General features: G+C 37.8%; 1 protein-coding gene and 1 long non-coding RNA gene across 3 annotated transcripts in view; one reads left to right on the top strand and one right to left on the bottom strand.

The window, feature by feature from the left end:
• Nucleotides 1-11,039, bottom strand: part of LOC309478241 — a 100,661-nt gene extending 89,622 nt beyond the window's left edge. The window contains exon 1 of the long non-coding RNA XR_014198897.1: nucleotides 10,758-11,039. This is a non-coding gene — a long non-coding RNA (uncharacterized lncRNA). The remainder of the gene's footprint in view (nucleotides 1-10,757) is intronic.
• Nucleotides 229-16,586, top strand: wdr91 (WD repeat domain 91). Of its 2 annotated transcripts, XM_082141622.1 has the most exons (16): nucleotides 229-337; nucleotides 618-748; nucleotides 948-1,127; nucleotides 2,118-2,324; nucleotides 2,567-2,650; nucleotides 4,230-4,336; nucleotides 4,887-5,055; nucleotides 5,642-5,797; nucleotides 10,085-10,263; nucleotides 11,046-11,196; nucleotides 11,886-11,980; nucleotides 12,869-13,028; nucleotides 13,113-13,221; nucleotides 13,865-13,977; nucleotides 14,685-14,882; nucleotides 15,922-16,586. In XM_082141622.1, the coding sequence occupies exons 2-16, from the start codon at nucleotides 626-628 to the stop codon at nucleotides 16,084-16,086; spliced, it is 2,196 nt and encodes a 731-aa protein (XP_081997748.1). In that variant the 5' UTR covers nucleotides 229-337; nucleotides 618-625; the 3' UTR covers nucleotides 16,087-16,586. The 2 variants fall into 2 exon arrangements, with proteins under 2 accessions (XP_081997748.1, XP_081997749.1); XM_082141623.1 differs by lacking the exon at nucleotides 229-337 and having other exon boundaries at nucleotides 365-748.
• The last annotated feature ends 1,984 nt before the right edge of the window (nucleotides 16,587-18,570 follow it).

The raw sequence follows: 18,570 nt of genomic DNA on the forward strand, positions 1-18,570 counted from the left end.
GTATATGAGCGCCATGAATGAAAATCAGTCTCATAAAATCAACTAAAGGAAATGAAAATGAGAATTACTAACAAAAGGCTTGAGATTCACTCTGTTTTATGAGTTTATTACCTCCATTAAAGCGACTATGGAGGTCTAAAGATACCTTACAATAGTGTAGATTGAAACGTTACTGCACGTGATGGCATGGCAGTGTGAGCGCGCCCTCTGGTGGTGGGCGTGAACGCGCAGTCAGCTGACGTCATCCGAAGACGCTGGATTCTATCACGTGACACTTACAATCACATGACGAACAGAAGTTGAAAACAGGAAGACATCGAACTCATATTTTAATCAGGTAAAGCTTTATATGTCTTCATCGCTGTTTTACTCAAAGCATTTTTATTTGTAATTATTAATTTATAAATGACAGTGTCATATCAACAGATGAAGCAAACAGATCGTGTCATGCATCAACTCATTGTCTTTTGAGTCAAAATATAACTGTGATAATATGCACTAGTTTATTATGACTCACCCTTATTCTGAAACATTTTGTTTGCAAAAATAATCGTGCATGTAAAATGCCGTCTTTATGTATGATATGCATCACCTCCTGTGTTTGTGAATTGATCCAGTATGTGAAATGGCCGCAGCGGTGGAGAGGACAGATGATCTGGTGCGAGAGTATCTGATCTATCGAGGCTTCAACAGCACACTCAAACATCTGGACTCAGAGATCAAAGCAGACAAGGAGAAAGGCTTCAGAGTGAGTTTGTGTGTTTACCTCCTCCTGCAAGCCTGGCTTATGCACAAGTGTAGGACAATATAGCTTTAACAGGCTTTTAATAAACATTAAATAAGGTGTATCACATCAAAAAGGTCACGTGCATTCAAATATGAGTATGCATGAATCAAATGTACATGTGTATAATATGCGATAGTGTAAATGTTGATGTGTGTTCCAGGTTGATAAAATCATCGATCAGCTCCAGCATCTGATTCAGAACCATGATCTGACGGGTCTGAAGGAGTACTGGGCGTATCTGGACCGCAGGCTCTTCTCCCGGCTGGAGGACGTCTACAGACCCACCGTCAGCAAACTGAGGACCAGCCTCTACCGCTTCTACGTCATACACAGCGTTCAGGTGCAGAACAACACACACCTCAGCGCAGAAACCAAACAACGGCATTACAACATTTATTTTTGAATGACAGAAAATAAAGCCTATTTTTGGATTATTGCATTATTATTATTATCATTTTTTGCATTGTTGTGCCATTTTAATCACAATTCCACACATTTACTACTCTAATTTTGTTAATGCTATGCAAAAATAAGCTTCAAGGTAGTATTACATTTAATTTATACTGATCATTAATTAAAATTATCATTGATATATTAATGAATATAATATTCATTAATATATACTTAATATAAATAATAGTAAATAATAACATTAAAAATGTTATTAAATAAATATGTAATTAATACAAATAGTAAATTAAATAATAATTACATAATAAAATAATCTATATTATTTCAAGGTTGTACTAAATTTAATTTAGGCTAATCATTACAAATATATAAATATATACTTCTATAAATGTAAAAAAATAGTAACGTTAAATAATTACAATGCTATTATTTAAATAAATAATAACATTAATAATACAAATCCAAGTAAATATATACTTAATATAAATAATAATAAAATAACATAAAACAATAAAATGCTATTAATTAAATAGATACTTAATATAATAGTAAATTAAATAATAATTATATTAATTCAAAAAAAATAATGAAATAATAAAAAGCTATATTATTTCAAGTTAGTAAAAATTTAATTTATGCTGATAATGAATTTGTATGGATCAATACTTAAAATTTTAATAAACATAGTATTATTAATATACATTTATATACTTAATATTATATAAATAATAATAATACCATTAAATAATATGAATGAATATGAATATATACTCAATATAATGAATAATAAAATAAATATATGGTAATAATAATGTTAATAATTATTAATGAAGAATTATGATTAATAAATTAAAAAGGATTGGTTCGGTGTCTCTGTAGTTTATGTTGTGAGAATCATCTTGTATCTCCTGTGTCTCAGTCGAGGAACCCAGAGAAGACGCAGGAGTTTTTCCAGAGGCAGGCGCTGGAGCTTCAGGGTCAGCCGGAGTGGCGGGAATGGTTCGCTCTGCCGTTCATTTCCACACCGGAACAGAATCCCGTCTTCTCTCCGTACTTCTCCCGCCAGTGGGCCGACACTTTCCTGGTGTCTCTGCACAACTTCCTCAGCGTTCTCTTCCAGTGCATGCATATCCAAACACTGCTGTTGCCCGGCAACCCATGCGCTCACTGTAACATCCATCTATTATGGGATGGGGGGAATTATGATCGTCCTTCAGCTGTTTAAATAGCCTAAATGTGGCTTTTTGATGCTTAGAAATTACATTTAGTGTGTACAAAATGTGTATGTGCATTAATCCCTGATATTATGCAGATCATATGTAATCATATATAACATGATGAAATTGATAGTGCTCCTTAACAGCTTCACCTCTGCCTGCGCTCTTGAGCTTTGACAGTGAAGTACAGAAAATCACGGGTCTTCAGGAGGAGAACGAGCAGTTCAGACAGATGGTGAGATCTTCACTGTTTACTAGTTGAGCTAGTCAGTAATGCCTGATGCAACATGGTAGAGATGCAACTTCAGTGCTTCATATTGCACTAAAATATACATTGTTCCGCTCGAACATGTACAGTGAGGCACTTACAATGGAAGAAGGCTATGGGATTAGTTTTAATCCAAAAGTATCACAGCATGCGACACTGTTTTGCAAAAATGTAAAAACTTGTATAAAAAAATTAGGATTAATCAAAACATATTTAAAATTACACTGCACAAAACTGAAACATGAATTCAAAATAAGTTTTCCTTTATTTTATTGCTGTTTTGTGCTCTCTGTCTCTCTCTCCTTTTGTGTGCACATATGCTGTTTTATCACAAATTTTATGTAAATGAGGAGTGGATTTAGCGTCACTAGTTCTAGATTGACGGCTCCTCTAACCAATCAGAGAGGAGAGTTTAAAGGGACAGTTCACCTTAAAAATGAAAGTAAAGTCCTCATTAATTCACCCTGGTGTTGTTCTAATGCCGTACGCCCTTTTTGGACCACAAAAGGAGAATTTTGTCACGCTCGCGCTCCCCCGTAAAAGAAACACACAAGTTGTAATAAATCAACACGCAATATGAAATACAATACCTAGAAATCCCAAAAAAGTAGAGTTAAATATCTCTCCGGCTGTCAGATGACAGATGTGAACGCGATAACTTCTTGTTACAACGAATAGATAGAAAGTACATGGATTGTATTTCATGATGTTTTTTTTTTGTTTTTTTATCAATCTTGATTTCTCACAACTTGTGTGTTTTTCTGGGTGAGTCGGAGTGAACTGCGGCGCTAATAGAGTCTCATGAACGTGCAGTCGAGCAAAGACCAACGGCCAAGATCAGGATCTTCCTTAAAGTCCCCCTGTAGTCAATAATTGTATCCCTTAAAACTCATGTTAGATCACCAAAAGTACATATTTAAATGTTTTTTCCTTGAAAAAAAAAAATTTCTTCATGCCTTAAAATATCTTGAATGTAACTCGACACCCTTGCCTCATTTAGTATGCGTGGTTCTATGAATATGCAAATGAGCCCCGCCTCCACTCACTCACTCAGCTCAGAGATCCACTGGTTGACGATCACACGTTGATCTGATTGGTTACAAGGTAGTTTGTGACGTCAGAAACACCAGCGATTTCAAAGCGTGTGTTTGAGACTGTCTTTGGTTCACTGCAGTTTTAAGGAGGAAATACTCAGCAATGCTGTCGACTTATGAATTTACACATGCTTTGTCTTAAAGCACATTAAAAACACCACATACACACATAAACAACATTAAAAGCTTGTTTTTCACCAAACTAATTTTTTCAAGAACATTTTATAAAAATTCTCCTTTTGAGGTCCAAAAAATAATGAAGGGAGTACGGCATTAAAACAACACCAGGGTGGGTAAATGAGGACTTTACTTTAAGGTGAACTGTCCCTTTAAAGTTTTGATTCATGCTTATTATTTTCCGATCTGTGACTTTTAGTGGCCCATTAACCCCCTTAGAAGAGCAGTAATTTTGTTGAGATGCATCTGTAATCAAACATCTCCCTTTGTTCCAGTTATTTGCTCTTCAAGGAGAATCACGGCCAAAGAAAGACGAGGTGATGGTGCATCACAAACTCCCTCCGTACGTCCAGCACATGGACCGACTCGGCGACACTGAGCTGTGAGGAGACTCTAGGACTGAAATCATCCGTTTGTTCACGCTGGGTGTTTTTATCCAACCATTTCACATTATGTGTCGATGTTTACAATTATGAACTGAAAATAATGAGACTGACGAGCATTTGATCAGTGAATAAACATTCACTTGAAACGTAACTTCCTCACAATAGTCTTGATTGTGTCTGTGATCATTTCTGTACATCACTGTGATAATACGGGGTTCATTACGTTTGATTTTGGGAAAAATCCATGTAAAAATATGAAATCAAAACTATTTTTGCTACATGTGAAGCACACACAACGTATCTGCACGAATATCACTGAGGTGTAAAGGTTCCTGTTCCTGTTTCTGCAAGCTCTTCGTGAATATTAAATCATTTTAGACTACGATTCTTGACAAAAAGCCTGTTTGTCTAAAGTTAAAAGGCATTCAAACTGGAAAAGGGAAAACGAAAGAAGGGAAGTGAGCGGGAAAATCAGGTAGTGTGTGTGTGTGTGTGTGTGTGTGTGTGTTTTCAGAAACATGAGCGATGTTTCATCTGTTTTCTCAGTGATCTCGTGTACAGTCAGAGGAACGTGAACATGACCACACCGACCAGAAACTTCTTCTCCACGTTCCTCCCTCAGGCCAGACGGGCTCCTGGGAAAACGGCCCCGGGGCTACAATCCTCGCCCACACAGGCCTCGCTGGGCCGGAAGGACTCTCCCGCCGGAGCTCAGGTACATCCAGCGTTATTTCAACATCGTCAAGATACTATTAAAGGGATAGTTCACCCAGAAATGAAAATTAGCCCATGATTTACTCACCCTCAAGTCCTCCTAGGTGTAGATGACATAGAGCATAACCTTTCAGGTGTTTGTAAATATTTTGAATTAGTTCTTATTTTGTATTTTTCATTTCAATGAAAGTTTTAGTGATTTTTGTAGCATTTTTGTCATTTTTATTAGTTATTTGTGTTTATATATGTATGTCTCGATAGTTTTTATTCATTTTTGCTGGTAACACTTTAAAATGGTAAACATTAGTAAACATGAACTAACAGTAACAAAATTCTTACAAAGAATTGATAATTCTCTAAGTTCAACATTTACTAATACATGATTAAAATCAAAAGTCTACTTTTTAATAATTATTAGATGGAGCGGAACTAACAAAGAACAGTTATGTTTTATTAATGTTAACAAATATTAATAAATACTGTAACACATATATTTCTCATTGTTAGTTTATGTTAGTTATTGTATAAGTGTTACAAATGTTGCTTTGGCAACTAGATGTCTTTTCACGTTTTTCTGTGATTTTCAGTCCGTGAAAGCCAAAGATCCGCCGGCCGCGAAAGACTTGAAGATGCCTGCTGTTTCCGCGGTGACGGTGGATTCGGCCACGGGTCATCCCCGAACGAGAAGAGTGCATGACCACGAGAAAGAGAGAAAAGAGCTGCTCTCCAAACCCTCAGCGCAGGTCAGAGAAACAAAGACCTCTCAGTCTCGCTCTCTGCTCATGTTCAGTGGTATTCTGCGGTTTGCTCCTCGCGTGACACTAGCACTACAGTAGCCAAACACTCGTTCAAGGGATTGAACTCCCAATCTCCTGAACTCCAAACTGAATGTCAGAATGGGAAAGAAAGGTGATTTAAGCAATTTTGAGCGTGGCATGGTTGTTGGTGCCAGACGGGCCGGTCTGAGTATTTCACAATCTGCTCAGTCACTGGGATTTTCATGCACAACCATTTCTAGGGTTAACAAAGAATGGTGTGAAAAGGGAAAAACATCCAGTATGCGGCAGTCCTGTGGGCGAAAATGACTTGTTGATGCTAGAGGTCAGAGGAGAATGGGCCGACTGATTCAAGCTGATGGAAGAGCAACTTTGACTGAAATAACCACTCGTTACAACCAAGGTATGCAGCAAAGCATTTGTGAAGCCACAACACGCACAACCTTGAGGCGGATGGGCTACAACAGCAGAAGACCCCACCGGGTACCACTCATCTCCACTACAAATAGGAAAAAGAGGCTACAATTTGCACAAGCTCACCAAAATTGGACAGTTGAAGACTGGAAAAATGTTGCCTGGTCTGATGAGTCTCGATTTCTGTTGAGACATTCAGATGGTAGAGTCAGAATTTGGCGTAAACAGAATGAGAACATGGATCCATCATGCCTTGTTACCACTGTGCAGGCTGGTGGTGGTGGTGTAATGGTGTGGGGGATGTTTTCTTGGCACACTTTAGGCCCCTTAGTGCCAATTGGGCATCGTTTAAATGCCACGGCCTACCTGAGCATTGTTTCTGACCATGTCCATCCCTTTATGACCACCATGTACCCATCCTCTGATGGCTACTTCCAGCAGGATAATGCACCATGTCACAAAGCTCGAATCATTTCAAATTGGTTTCTTGAACATGACAATGAGTTCACTGTACTAAAATGGCCCCCACAGTCACCAGATCTCAACCCAATAGAGCATCTTTGGGATGTGGTGGAACGGGAGCTTCGTGCCCTGGATGTGCATCCCACAAATCTCCATCAACTGCAAGATGCTATCCTATCAATATGGGCCAACATTTCTAAAGAATGCTTTCAGCACCTTGTTGAATCAATGCCACGTAGAATTAAGGCAGTTCTGAAGGCGAAAGGGGGTCAAACACAGTATTAGTATGGTGTTCCTAATAATCCTTTAGGTGAGTGTATTATTACAATTTAAAATAATTGGTTTTCAATTTATTATACTTTAAATTATCATTTATTTCTGTGATGCAAAGCTGAATTTTCAGCATCATTACTCCAGTCTTCAGTGTCACATATGACATCCAGTCTATCACATGATCCTTTAGAAATCATTTTAATATGATGATTCATTATCAAAGTTGAAAACAGTTCTGCTGCTTAATATTTTTTCATAACCTGTGATACTTTGATGAATAAAAAGTAAAAAAAAAAAAAAGAAGAAGCAAATGTTTTAAGAAATAGAAATCTTTTGTAACAACAATATACACTACTGGTCAGTAATTTTTTTTCTTTCTTTTTTTGAAATAAATCAATACTTTTATTCAGCAAGGATGTGTTAAATTGATAAAAAGTGATAGTAAAGAAGATTTATATTATTAGAAAATATTTTTTATTTTGAATAAATGCAGTTCTTTTTAACCTTTTATTCATCAAATATATTAGATTTCTGTTTCCAACACTCATAATAAATCAGAATATTAGAATGATTTCTAAAGGATCATGTGATAGACTGGATGTCACATGTGACACTGAAGACTGGAGTAATGATGCTGAAAATTCAGCTTTGATTCACAGAAATAAATGATAATTTAAAGTATAATAAATTGAAAACCAATTATTTTAAATTGTAATAATATATCACAATATTACATTTTTTTTTCTGTATTTTTGATCAAATAAATGCAGGCTTGATGAGCAGAAGAAACTTCTTTCAAAAACATTAAAAATAGTAATGTGTCCAAACTTTTGGCCTGTACTGTATTTTTCCAATTCATTCCATGAACCAAACCAACCAGAAGAATCACTACATTAACTTTATAAATGTTCAGATTTCTGGTAACACTTTACAATAAGGTTCCATTTGTTAACATTAGTTTAACATTAAAAAAGATTAGTTAATACTTCAGAAGTATTTTTCATTCTTAGTTCATGTTAACTAATGTTAAACCCATCCTGGGTTTGCTATTATTAAAATGTTTATATATATATATATATATACACTGCTCAAAAAAGTTAAAGGAACACTTTGAAAACACATCAGATCTCAATGGGGAAAAATGTCATGCTGGATATCTATACTAATATGGACTGGGTAATGTGTTATGAACGAAAGGATGCCACATCGTTTGATGGAAATGAAAATGATCAACCTACAGAGGATTGAATTCAAAGACACCCCGGAAATCTAAGTGAAAAAATGATGTAGCAGGCTTGTCAATTTTGCTGAAATTTCATTGCAGCAACTCAAAATGGTACTCAGTAGTTTGTATGGCCCCCACGTGCTTGTATGCATGCCTGACAACGTCGGGGCACACTCCTAATGAGACGACGGATGGTGTCCTGGGGTATTTCCTCCCAGATCTGGACCAGCGCATCACTGAGCTCCTGGACAGTCTGAGGTGCAACCAGGTGATGTCAGATGGACCGAAACACAATGTCCCAGAGGTGTTCTATTGGATGTAGGTCAGGTGAGCGTGGTGGCCCTTCAATGGTATCATTCCTTCATCCTCCAGGAACTGCCTGCATGCTCTCACCACATGAGGCCGGGCATTGTTGTGCACCAGGAGGAACCCAGGACCCACTGCACCAGCATAGGGTCTGACAATGGATCCAAGGATTTCATCCCGATACCTAATGGCAGTCAGGGTGCCATTGTCTAGCCTGCAGAGGTCTATGCATCCCTCCATGGATATGCCTCCCCAGACCATCACTGACCCACCACCAAACCGGTCATGCTGAATGATGTTACAGGCAGCATAACATTCTCCACGGCTTCTCCAGACCCTTTCCTGTCTGTCACGTGCTCAGGGTGAACCTGCTCTCATTTGTGAAAACCACAGGGCACCAGTGGCGGACCTGCCAATTCTGGTGTTCAATGGGAAATGCCAATCGAGCTCCCTGGTGCTGGGCAGTGAGCACGGGGCCCACTAGAGGACGTCGGGCCCTCAGGCCACCCTCATGAAGTCTGTTTCTGATTGCTTGGTCAGAGACATTCACACCAGTGGCCTGCTGGAGGTCATTTTGTAGGGCTCTGGCAGTGCTCATCATGTTCCTCCTCGCACAAAGGAGCAGATACCGGTCCTGCTGATGGGTTAAGGACCTTCTACGGCCCTGTCTAGTTCTCCTAGAGTAGCTGTCTGTCTTCCTGGAATCTCCTCCATGCTCTTGAGACTGTGCTGGGAGACACAGCAAACCTTCTGGCAATGGCACGTATTGATGAGCCATCCTGAAGGAGCTGGACTGCCTGCGCAACCTCTGTAGGGTCCAGGTATCGCCTCATGCTACCAGTAGTGACACTGACCCTAGCCAAATGCAAAACTGGTGAAAAACAGTCCGAAAAGATGAGTAGGGAAAAAAATTTCAGTGGCCTCCATCTGTAAAACCATTCCTGTTTTGGGGGTTGTCTCACTGTTGCCCATCTAGTGGACCTGCTGTTAATGTCATTAACACTAAAGCAGCTGAAACTGATTACCAACCCCCTCTGTTACTTAACTGACCAGATCAATATCCCAGGAGTTTAACTGACTTGATGATATTCTCTGATTAAAAAGTGTTCCCTTAATTTTTTTGAGCAGTGTATATATATGTGACCCTGGACCACAAAACCAGTCATAAGTCGCACGGGTATATTTGTGGCAATAGCCAACAATACATTGTATGGGTCAAAATGATCAATTTTTATTTTATGCCCAAAATCTTTAGGATATTAAGTAAAGATCATGTTCCATAAAGATATTTTGTAAATTTCCAATTTTATCAAAATATATCAAATTTATGATAAGTGGATGCAGCAACATCGAGGACTTTAAAGGCGATTTTCTCAATATTTAGATTTTTTTGCACCCTCATATTCCAGATTCCAAAGCTTATTTATTCAGCTTTCAGATGATATATAAATCTCAATTTAAAAAATGTGACCCTTATGACTGGTCCAGGGTCACATATAATGAAGTTGAAATCACACTGACATCATCATGCATTATCTATCGTGTTTCTCTGTGTGTATTTTTGATTTCCACAGAGTTCGGAGAAGAAAACGGATTTGGATCCAGACACTCAAACCGAAGCTCTTCCTGATCAAACGGACTCCACCAATCAGACGCGAGTCTGTGATGTGGGCGGAGCTGGAGTGGAGCAGCCCTTTATTAAGCTGAGTCAGGAAGAGTATGGAGAACATCACTCATCCATCATGCACTGCAGGTGGGTGCGGCCAGGCAACATTAAATGGGTCGTATTATGGGTTATTCCACGTTCATCTTTCTTCAGTGTGTGTAATGTCTCTGTTTGAGCTCAGAGTTCTTCTGTATATCAGAGTCAGTGTTTCTGAACTCCTGAAACGCCTCCATTGTAGTCTTGAGTTTCTTCCGGGAACGAACACGTCACAATATTCCTCATTATAATAATTCATCATACGCAGAATAAAGGGGCGGGGCCTGGTTGAGTTAGTTAGTAGTGTGTTAAACTGGTGGTTATGGGAAGGGGCGGGACATTTCCCAAACACACTCGAAGCGCTCGACCAATCACAACACACTGCTCCAGTTGACCAATCAGAGCACAGTGTGCTTTTCAGAAGGAGGGGCTTCATAGAGACAGGAACTAAACAGAGCGTTACTGACAGACTGGGAAGAGAGGAGCTGCAACAATGGAGAATATGAGGAAAATAATCAACATTCAAGCTGTTCAAACATCAAAACCTGTTCTAGTAGAGACCAAAAACATCAAGACCTTGGAAACGGTCTCCTTTTAAAAACAGTAATAATTTACTGTTTAATAATCATCATCCTCCTCTGAATCTTTTACACTGACTGTATGATTGCTGTATGTAAATGACCTCTGTTGTCATTGGCTAATCTCTGCATACGGTTTCGGATGCTTAACACTGAATTGGTGTTGATATGTTAATGAGCTTATGGGCGTTTCTGTGTTTTAGTTTCACTATATGAGCTTTTATTGGCAACATCAGTTGTGTGTTTGTGTTTTAGGGTGGATTGCTCTGGCAGAAAAGTGGCCAGTCTGGATGTGGACGGGGTGGTGAAGGTTTGGGCCTTCAATCCCATCATGCAAACCAAAGCCACCATCATGTCCAAGTCTCCGCTTCTCTCTCTGGAGTGGGCGGCCAAACCTGACAGACTGGTAAATCACAACACTTCATGAATATACCATAGACTGTAAAAAATATGGACAAAGCGTCTGTGACGTCACCCATAGACTTCTGAAGAACGGTTTTGAGGCCGTTTATGGGGGGTATGGGCGGCGCCATATTTCAATACAAATATGTTCAGAAAGGATAACTTACAGGTATGATGTGTTGTGTCAGATCATGGCCGAGACGTCAAATTTCAGGAATTCCACTCGTCGCAGCCTATGCTCGTTGTCAGCTGTCAATCAAGCTGTCAATCGCGCCCTTATTTGTCATACATTTTATATCTAAATACGATCTAAACTAACGAGTTAGAAAAAAATTCACCCCCCTCACAGTTGTCAGGCACTCGGAACCTATCGAAAAATACAATGAAAGTCCTTGGGACCAACCTGTAAAAACGTGAATTTATGCTGTGAAAACGGACATTTTAACATGGGGGTGTATGGACATTTGCTCCCTTTTGGGACCTTCCCCTAGCGGATTTTCGATGTATTGCAGTTTTTCGCACTTCCGGGTAGGCTTCATTTTTCAGATTAGAATGTTGCCGCTTGGAATATACCCAGAGAAATAGATTCAGATGGCATATACAATAACAGTGTTTGCATTTTTAAGCTGTAAATGTTGCTAATAACAGTATTTGGTTGGTTTTATTGGTTTATGTGGTGTTTTCCTCCTGCAGCTGTTGCTCGGCAGTGGCGTTGGCACGGTGAGGCTTTACGACACGGACGCCAAGAAGAGTTTGTACGAGATGTCAATAGACACCGTCCACCCGCGGTGAGTCCCCACTGGTGTTGGGCACTGACACAACATGTTCAGCTCAAGTCTGTCAAATTGGCTACATAAAATTATAATGAGAACATCATTATAATTGTGTGCTTGGGACATGGATTTTAATGGTGAGACATTTGTTTTTCTAATCAGGCTCTCAAAAATTATATAAAATTTTGATTTATCGGCCAATATATCGGTTATCGCCTTTATAAATATAAAGAATTATCGGTTATCGTATCTGAATTTTTTTGGATATCGGTGCATCCCTAATATTGAAGAACAGGTTAAGTACAAATATAATAAATATGCAATAAAGTGCATATTGATCAAAATGCTGCTCTCTAGAGTTATTTTTCTAGCTAACTAATGAGTTTATAGTAATTGAATGGCTTTCCTGTTGTTCACAAGCTGTTTTATTGACTTTCGGTGGTTGAAACACTGATTGATCGATTACATGAGATATGATTCATTTCAATTAGCTGCTATGTTTCTTTCAATATTCCTTCTGATGTTCATTCATGTTTATTTGGTGCTACAACTAGTAGTAAAGCGGACAAGATGATTGGTTCACGTGCCGCTTGAACTGAGACATTCAAGAGAGGCGCAACAACTAATGTTTAGTGTAGTTTTCTTCACGCATCAACTTAAAAAACAGCATAGACTAAAAAATGTAATTTTGAGATTTAAGAATCGATATAAGTTTATCGATATAAGTTTATCAAAATGAGAATAATTTTTATATTTTCAACCCAGCCCTACAGATTACCCATAATGCACCAGGATTTAAATCTCAATTTCTACATGCATCTTATTGATAAGCTATGGTTGCATACTCTTTCACATACTATTTTTATAAAGTAGTTCACTCAGTACGTATTCATGTGTGTTCAGGATCCTGTCGCTGGCCTGCAGTCCCAGCGGGACGTCGTTCGTTTGCTCCGCGGCGGCTCAAGCTGCTAATTCTGCTGTCGCGACAGAGAGCGACGCACGAGGATCCGGTCCCGTATCCGGACATCTGCTGCTGTGGGACACCAAAACGGTCAAGCAGCAGGTACTGAAGCCAAACGTCACCAACACAGACATGTCACGTCTGCACACTGGCTTTTACTGACGTTTATCTTGTTATTGCGTTCAGCTGCAGTTTTCGCTGGAGCCGGGACCGGTCGCCATAAACTGCACGGCGTTTAACCACAACGGAAACCTGCTGGTGACCGGAGCAGCGGACGGGATGATACGGCTGTTCGGTATTTGTTTATTTCTACAGCACTTTATACAATACTGACCGTTTCGAATCAGCTTCAGGAAAATAACAGTGTCGACTGTCGATGTTGCAAAATTCAGCAATTATGAGACAAATTCAATCTCAGCTATAAAGCTGCTCTACAGAAGACAATAGTGTCATTATTTAGTTCAATTCAGTTCAGTGTTGATTCAGTTCTGTTCAATAACTTTATCGATGTTGCAAAGTTAGTGACATTAGCTCAATTCAGTTTTAATTTTGTTCGTATCCAATAGTGTCAGTCCTGGTGCCATTAAATCGATAATTTTGCTGTCTTCTCTAAACCCCAAGTGTCAGGTTTATGTTATGTTTGTATTTCATTGTGTTCAGTTCCTGCTTTTTGTTCCCTTTTCTAGATTTATGCACTAGTTTGTTGTCTTGGTTCTGATTGTTTTGCGCACCTGTTTCTTGTTCAGTTGGTTATCTCCAGTGTATTTAAGCCCACTGTTCTCTGTCCAGTATTGTCTTTGCCTTTTTGTGCGAAGCTCTTGTGTTTTTACCCTTTGGCTGCATTGGATCTGCCTCTTCTTCTACTCATTATCCTTCCTCGCCTGCTTCTTGACACCAAGTGGCTCATTTAATTTGCATGTTGAAATGTTTCCCTGCAGACATGCAGCGCTATGAGAGCGCGTTGAGCTGGAAGGCTCATGATGGTGAAGTGTACAGCGTGGAGTTCAGCTACGACGAGAACACGGTCTTCAGTATCGGAGAGGACGGGAAGGTGAAGGGAATCTCTTTCTGTGTTTATTCTTATCTGTTCTGTAATCGCTGATCAATGTCATTAACACTAATTATGTCTTTGAGCCACACACACTGATGCACTGATGCAAAAATGCATGCATTGAGGTATATTGGCTAGTTTATGGCTGCATCATCTAATAATTTTCATTGAACATGGATTGGATTAATTTAACATTCAGAGGTTATTTATGCTATCAAATATTTCTTAATTACGTTACCTCATATTTGACTTATTATAGAACTTTTTATATTTTCTAAATAAATAGAAAGGCATAATACAACACACAAAGTTAATTAATAAACTATTGGTTTGCTATACCGGCCTTTTTCATGGTATATCCAATGGTTTTAAATTGATCAAAAATCAGTGATAAATATCAGCGACCGATACATCAGTGAATCTCTACTTAAAATCTCAGGGGAACTTAAAATAAATACTTTCATTGAACCTGTTGTGAAATCTACAAAATCTTTAGCCTTCACATGAAATTCGCATGGATTTCTTGATTTTATCCACAAAAAAATAAGAAATAAATCAACAAACAATGATAAATGTGATTCATTTCAGTGAATCAGTTTAAAGCTCTGATTCAACAATTCATTCATTTCTGTTTAGACACCAACAATTAAATATTGCTCATATTCATCTGAGATTGCTGTATGTAAACATGTTGTGTTTGTTGTCAGTTTGTTCAGTGGAATATCCACCGCTGTGGCGTGAAACAGTCGGAGTACTCGCTATCCCAGGATGCCGTGGGGCCGTTTGTGCTGTCGGGTTACAGCGGATATAAACAGGTTCAGGTTCCACACGGTCGTCTCTTCGCTTTCGACTCTGAGGGGCAACATGTTCTCACCTGCGCCGGTAATGGAGGAAACATCTACCGGGTAAACACACCAACCGCTCTTACAGATGAGCTCAGTTCATTGAGGAATTGGTTCAGTTTTTTATTTGGTCCTCTGTTTTGTTACCAGTATCTTTTTAGCCGTTTCTGCCATTATCAATTAAGGCTGGTAGTTTTTTCAATTAAATATATATATTTTTAAATCTTGTCGATTCTGAAAAGCCATGAATCTTTTTTTTTTCTGTATTTATTTCCGCAAAGATTGAACATAATCATGCGTTCAAGTTTGTATACAAGTCACTTTCGTTTGAGCAAGATGGCGGCGTACCTTCTCTTAATTAACTACACAAATACAGCAACCGCCTCCAACTCGGAGCTCAAAGAAAATTCCAAGTTTCCCACTTGTTCATGTGCTTTCAACTCAGATAAACACGATCTTTCCGACATGACTTGGACGCATCAACTTGAATCTTATTACTTCTCCACTAGATGTCACCCTCTTTTTGTCACCCTCATTAATTACTCACCCTCATGTCGTTCCAAACCCGTAAGACTTTCGTTCATGTTCGGAACACAAATTGAGAATTTAATGAAATCTGAGGGCTTTCATTATTAGCACAACAGCTTATGTTTTAAGATTTGATTATATTTTATCCTAAAAGTAAAATAACATGATGCTTTTTGAACAAGGCATGTGACTGCTTAGGCTATCATTTTCCATCAAAATTCAGTTGAAATAGAGAGGTGGGTTATTTTAATGCATGTGTACCTGAAATAAAAAGAGTTTAATATAAAGTTCTGTGGCTCTTAATTTCTTTGGATTAATTCACCATTTGTAAACTGATAAATAAAAACGGATTTTTTTAAATTAGCATTTGTATTGAATCTATATCCACTGAATCTGATCGAATCGACACATCTGTTCCCGAATCAGTGTAATTTCAGTAGCATTGATATAGTATGATAGTTTTTATTCATATTTTGAATTTTTGTTTAATTAGTTTTCATCTTAATTTGAAAGTTTTAGTAATTAAATCGAGTAAATCTAAGCTAACAGGCCTATCTTCTCTCCTCTCGTCTAGTTAAGCAAGGCAGACGTGGGTCTCGAAAGCGTCTTGTCTCTCGGTGGTCATAAAGCGCCTGTCGTGACGGTGGATTGGTGCTCAGCGATGGACTGTGGCACGTGCCTCACCGCGTCTATGGACGGCAAGATCAAACTCAGCACGCTGCTCGCTCAGAAACCCTGAACAACGGATCGGAAATGCCAGTGAGGAAGATGATGATGATGAAGCAGAAAACTCACATGATGTCTTATGAACCAGTCATCTCTGACATGTGACCAGTAGAACATATCAACAATGTTACAGATTCAAAGACGATGAATTTACACTTGCACAGAATGAACGTAAAACAAACCCTATAGATCCAGAGATTGATGATGTTTTTCACAAAGCATTTATGTTTCTGTGTGAGTTAGTGATGTCTTTTGAGCATATGCGGAGAAATGTTACGTTAGAAAGAACAATATAACGAACAAATATGGATTGAGTCAGGTCAGTGAGAAAGGGCATTAGCTTCACATTAATGTTTCTGTTCTTCTAAAAGATGCTGTTTATTTCTTACTGTTGGAACCTTAAAATGCAACTTTACCAAGTAATAAAATATTTGAATGATGTTCATATACAATTTTTTTTTTTTTTTTTTTGCATCTGTTGTACATTCAAATAAATATCATCAATTAACAAAATCCTGTACGTCATTTAAAGTGTGGTTTTGTGGAGCTCGGCTGAATTACAGATATATGGAAAAACAAAGTAGTATTTGTATAAATGAGTCTGAAATATTTTTATATACACCTTAAAATATACTTAAAAGTTAAACTGGCAAAGAGTGTACATTTTTCACTGGCGCTTCTTAAAATAAAAGTTCACAATGTCACACTGAGTAAAACTGAAAACATTCATCCACAATCATCTTTAATACTGCTCACTGATATTATAATATGTTATCAAACTCATAGAACATTGAGACTCATTAAAATCTCCAATAGAGCCACGACACCAAGCTGTTATTGATTGGAAGCTGCCTATAGATTATCATAAATGTGTACTATATTGGATTGCGTTACTAACTAGGGATTTTCACGATTCTTCAATTAAATTAGAGAACTCGATTTAAAAAAAATATATTTATAACATTCATCTGGGAACCCAATGTGTCATTTCATCAGATTTGAAACGCAATTAATTTATAAAACCTACGCCAACACAGGAGAATACATCAATATGTTTCTAAATATGCAAATTGTTCTACATGATTTTAAAATAAAAGTCCAAACCCTCGCACTGAGTTTGCATGTTTTGAGTTTCTACTAGTGACCAAATATTAAAGATTAAGTAAACATTTGAATAAAATGACGTTTGGCCATAATTAAACAAGGATTTGTTCTGCTGTAAAGTGTAACAACATCAAGCCGTTGGCGCCCTCTGCGGGCTTTTATTATAATACGTAATGGACATAAGTTGATTGTTTATTTAATGTATATGTAGGCTATTTTAACAGTGTTGTTCTATAAAACCATATTATTTCTTGCTTTTTATACTTTATTTGAACCAAAATTATCGCCACATTGTTATTATATATTTATTTAAAGTAATTTTAAAGGCTATTGTTTGCATAGGTCTATTTTTATTACCACAAAAAATATCTGATTACTCGATTAATCGTCAAAATAATCGACCTATTTCTCGATTACAAAAATAATCGTTAGTGACAGCTCTAATACTAAAAACAATTTTTGTCACGTAATTTGGCATCAGTAATCGACTATCTACCCAGCAGTGTCTATCTTGATGAGCGAGTCACTATCTAAGTTTACATCCACTTGTCAATCGAATTATCTGAAGTTCGGTAAAAAAAAAACCTCATGCGAATAAAGCTGGTGAAAGTGTGTTTCCATCCAACGGCTTTAAAGCGAATACAAACATGTGCGTAATGACGTCACATGCTGTTTTGCGATCAAATTGGTATATCGAATTGATTTGAGACATTTTAAGGTGTTTGTGTTTCCATTCATTTTCGCACTGAATCGCACAACATTCAAGCAAACATTTGCGAACAAAGTTTTGCTAGACAAAATGGATTTATACAAATAACGTTTGTAACGTAATGAGTCGATATTCATGAAATTCAATCGAATTTTACTGTTTCCATAAGGCATTTTTCATTCGATATCACTTAATTCGGATAAAAACGTGCAGATGGAAACTAGCTATTGAGTCATTCAATCGATTCGTTCAAAACGGCTGATTCATTCAAGAACGAAGAAAGTATGAATGGGTCAGCTAATCATTTAAAAATGCAGATTCATTTCATAACGAATCTTTGTTTGGAACTATTTTCGTTTACGAAATAGAGCAAATTTAAGAAGAAGTCTGTCATAGACCGTGCTAACCAAACCACACGCGGAGCGTTTAGACTGCGATGCTCAGTCTTTAGATGCTCAAATGCCAATCTCACACATAAATAAATAAAAAATTGTAATAGGACTAAAAAAAAACTATAATTGGTGCTTAACAGTGACAGGGCAGTTCAGTAACAAATACCCTTTGACAGATGGCGAGCGTACATGGTATTATGACCAAATTACAATGCAACCAATATCTTAATTTACAAATAGGCCTACCTGTAGCAGGTGTTGATATTGCTGTTTATGTGATCTTTGAGGGTGT

The sequence above is a fragment of the Leuciscus leuciscus genome, assembly GCF_965113295.1.
Source record: "Leuciscus leuciscus genome assembly, chromosome: 16".
NCBI lineage: Eukaryota > Metazoa > Chordata > Actinopteri > Cypriniformes > Leuciscidae > Leuciscus > Leuciscus leuciscus.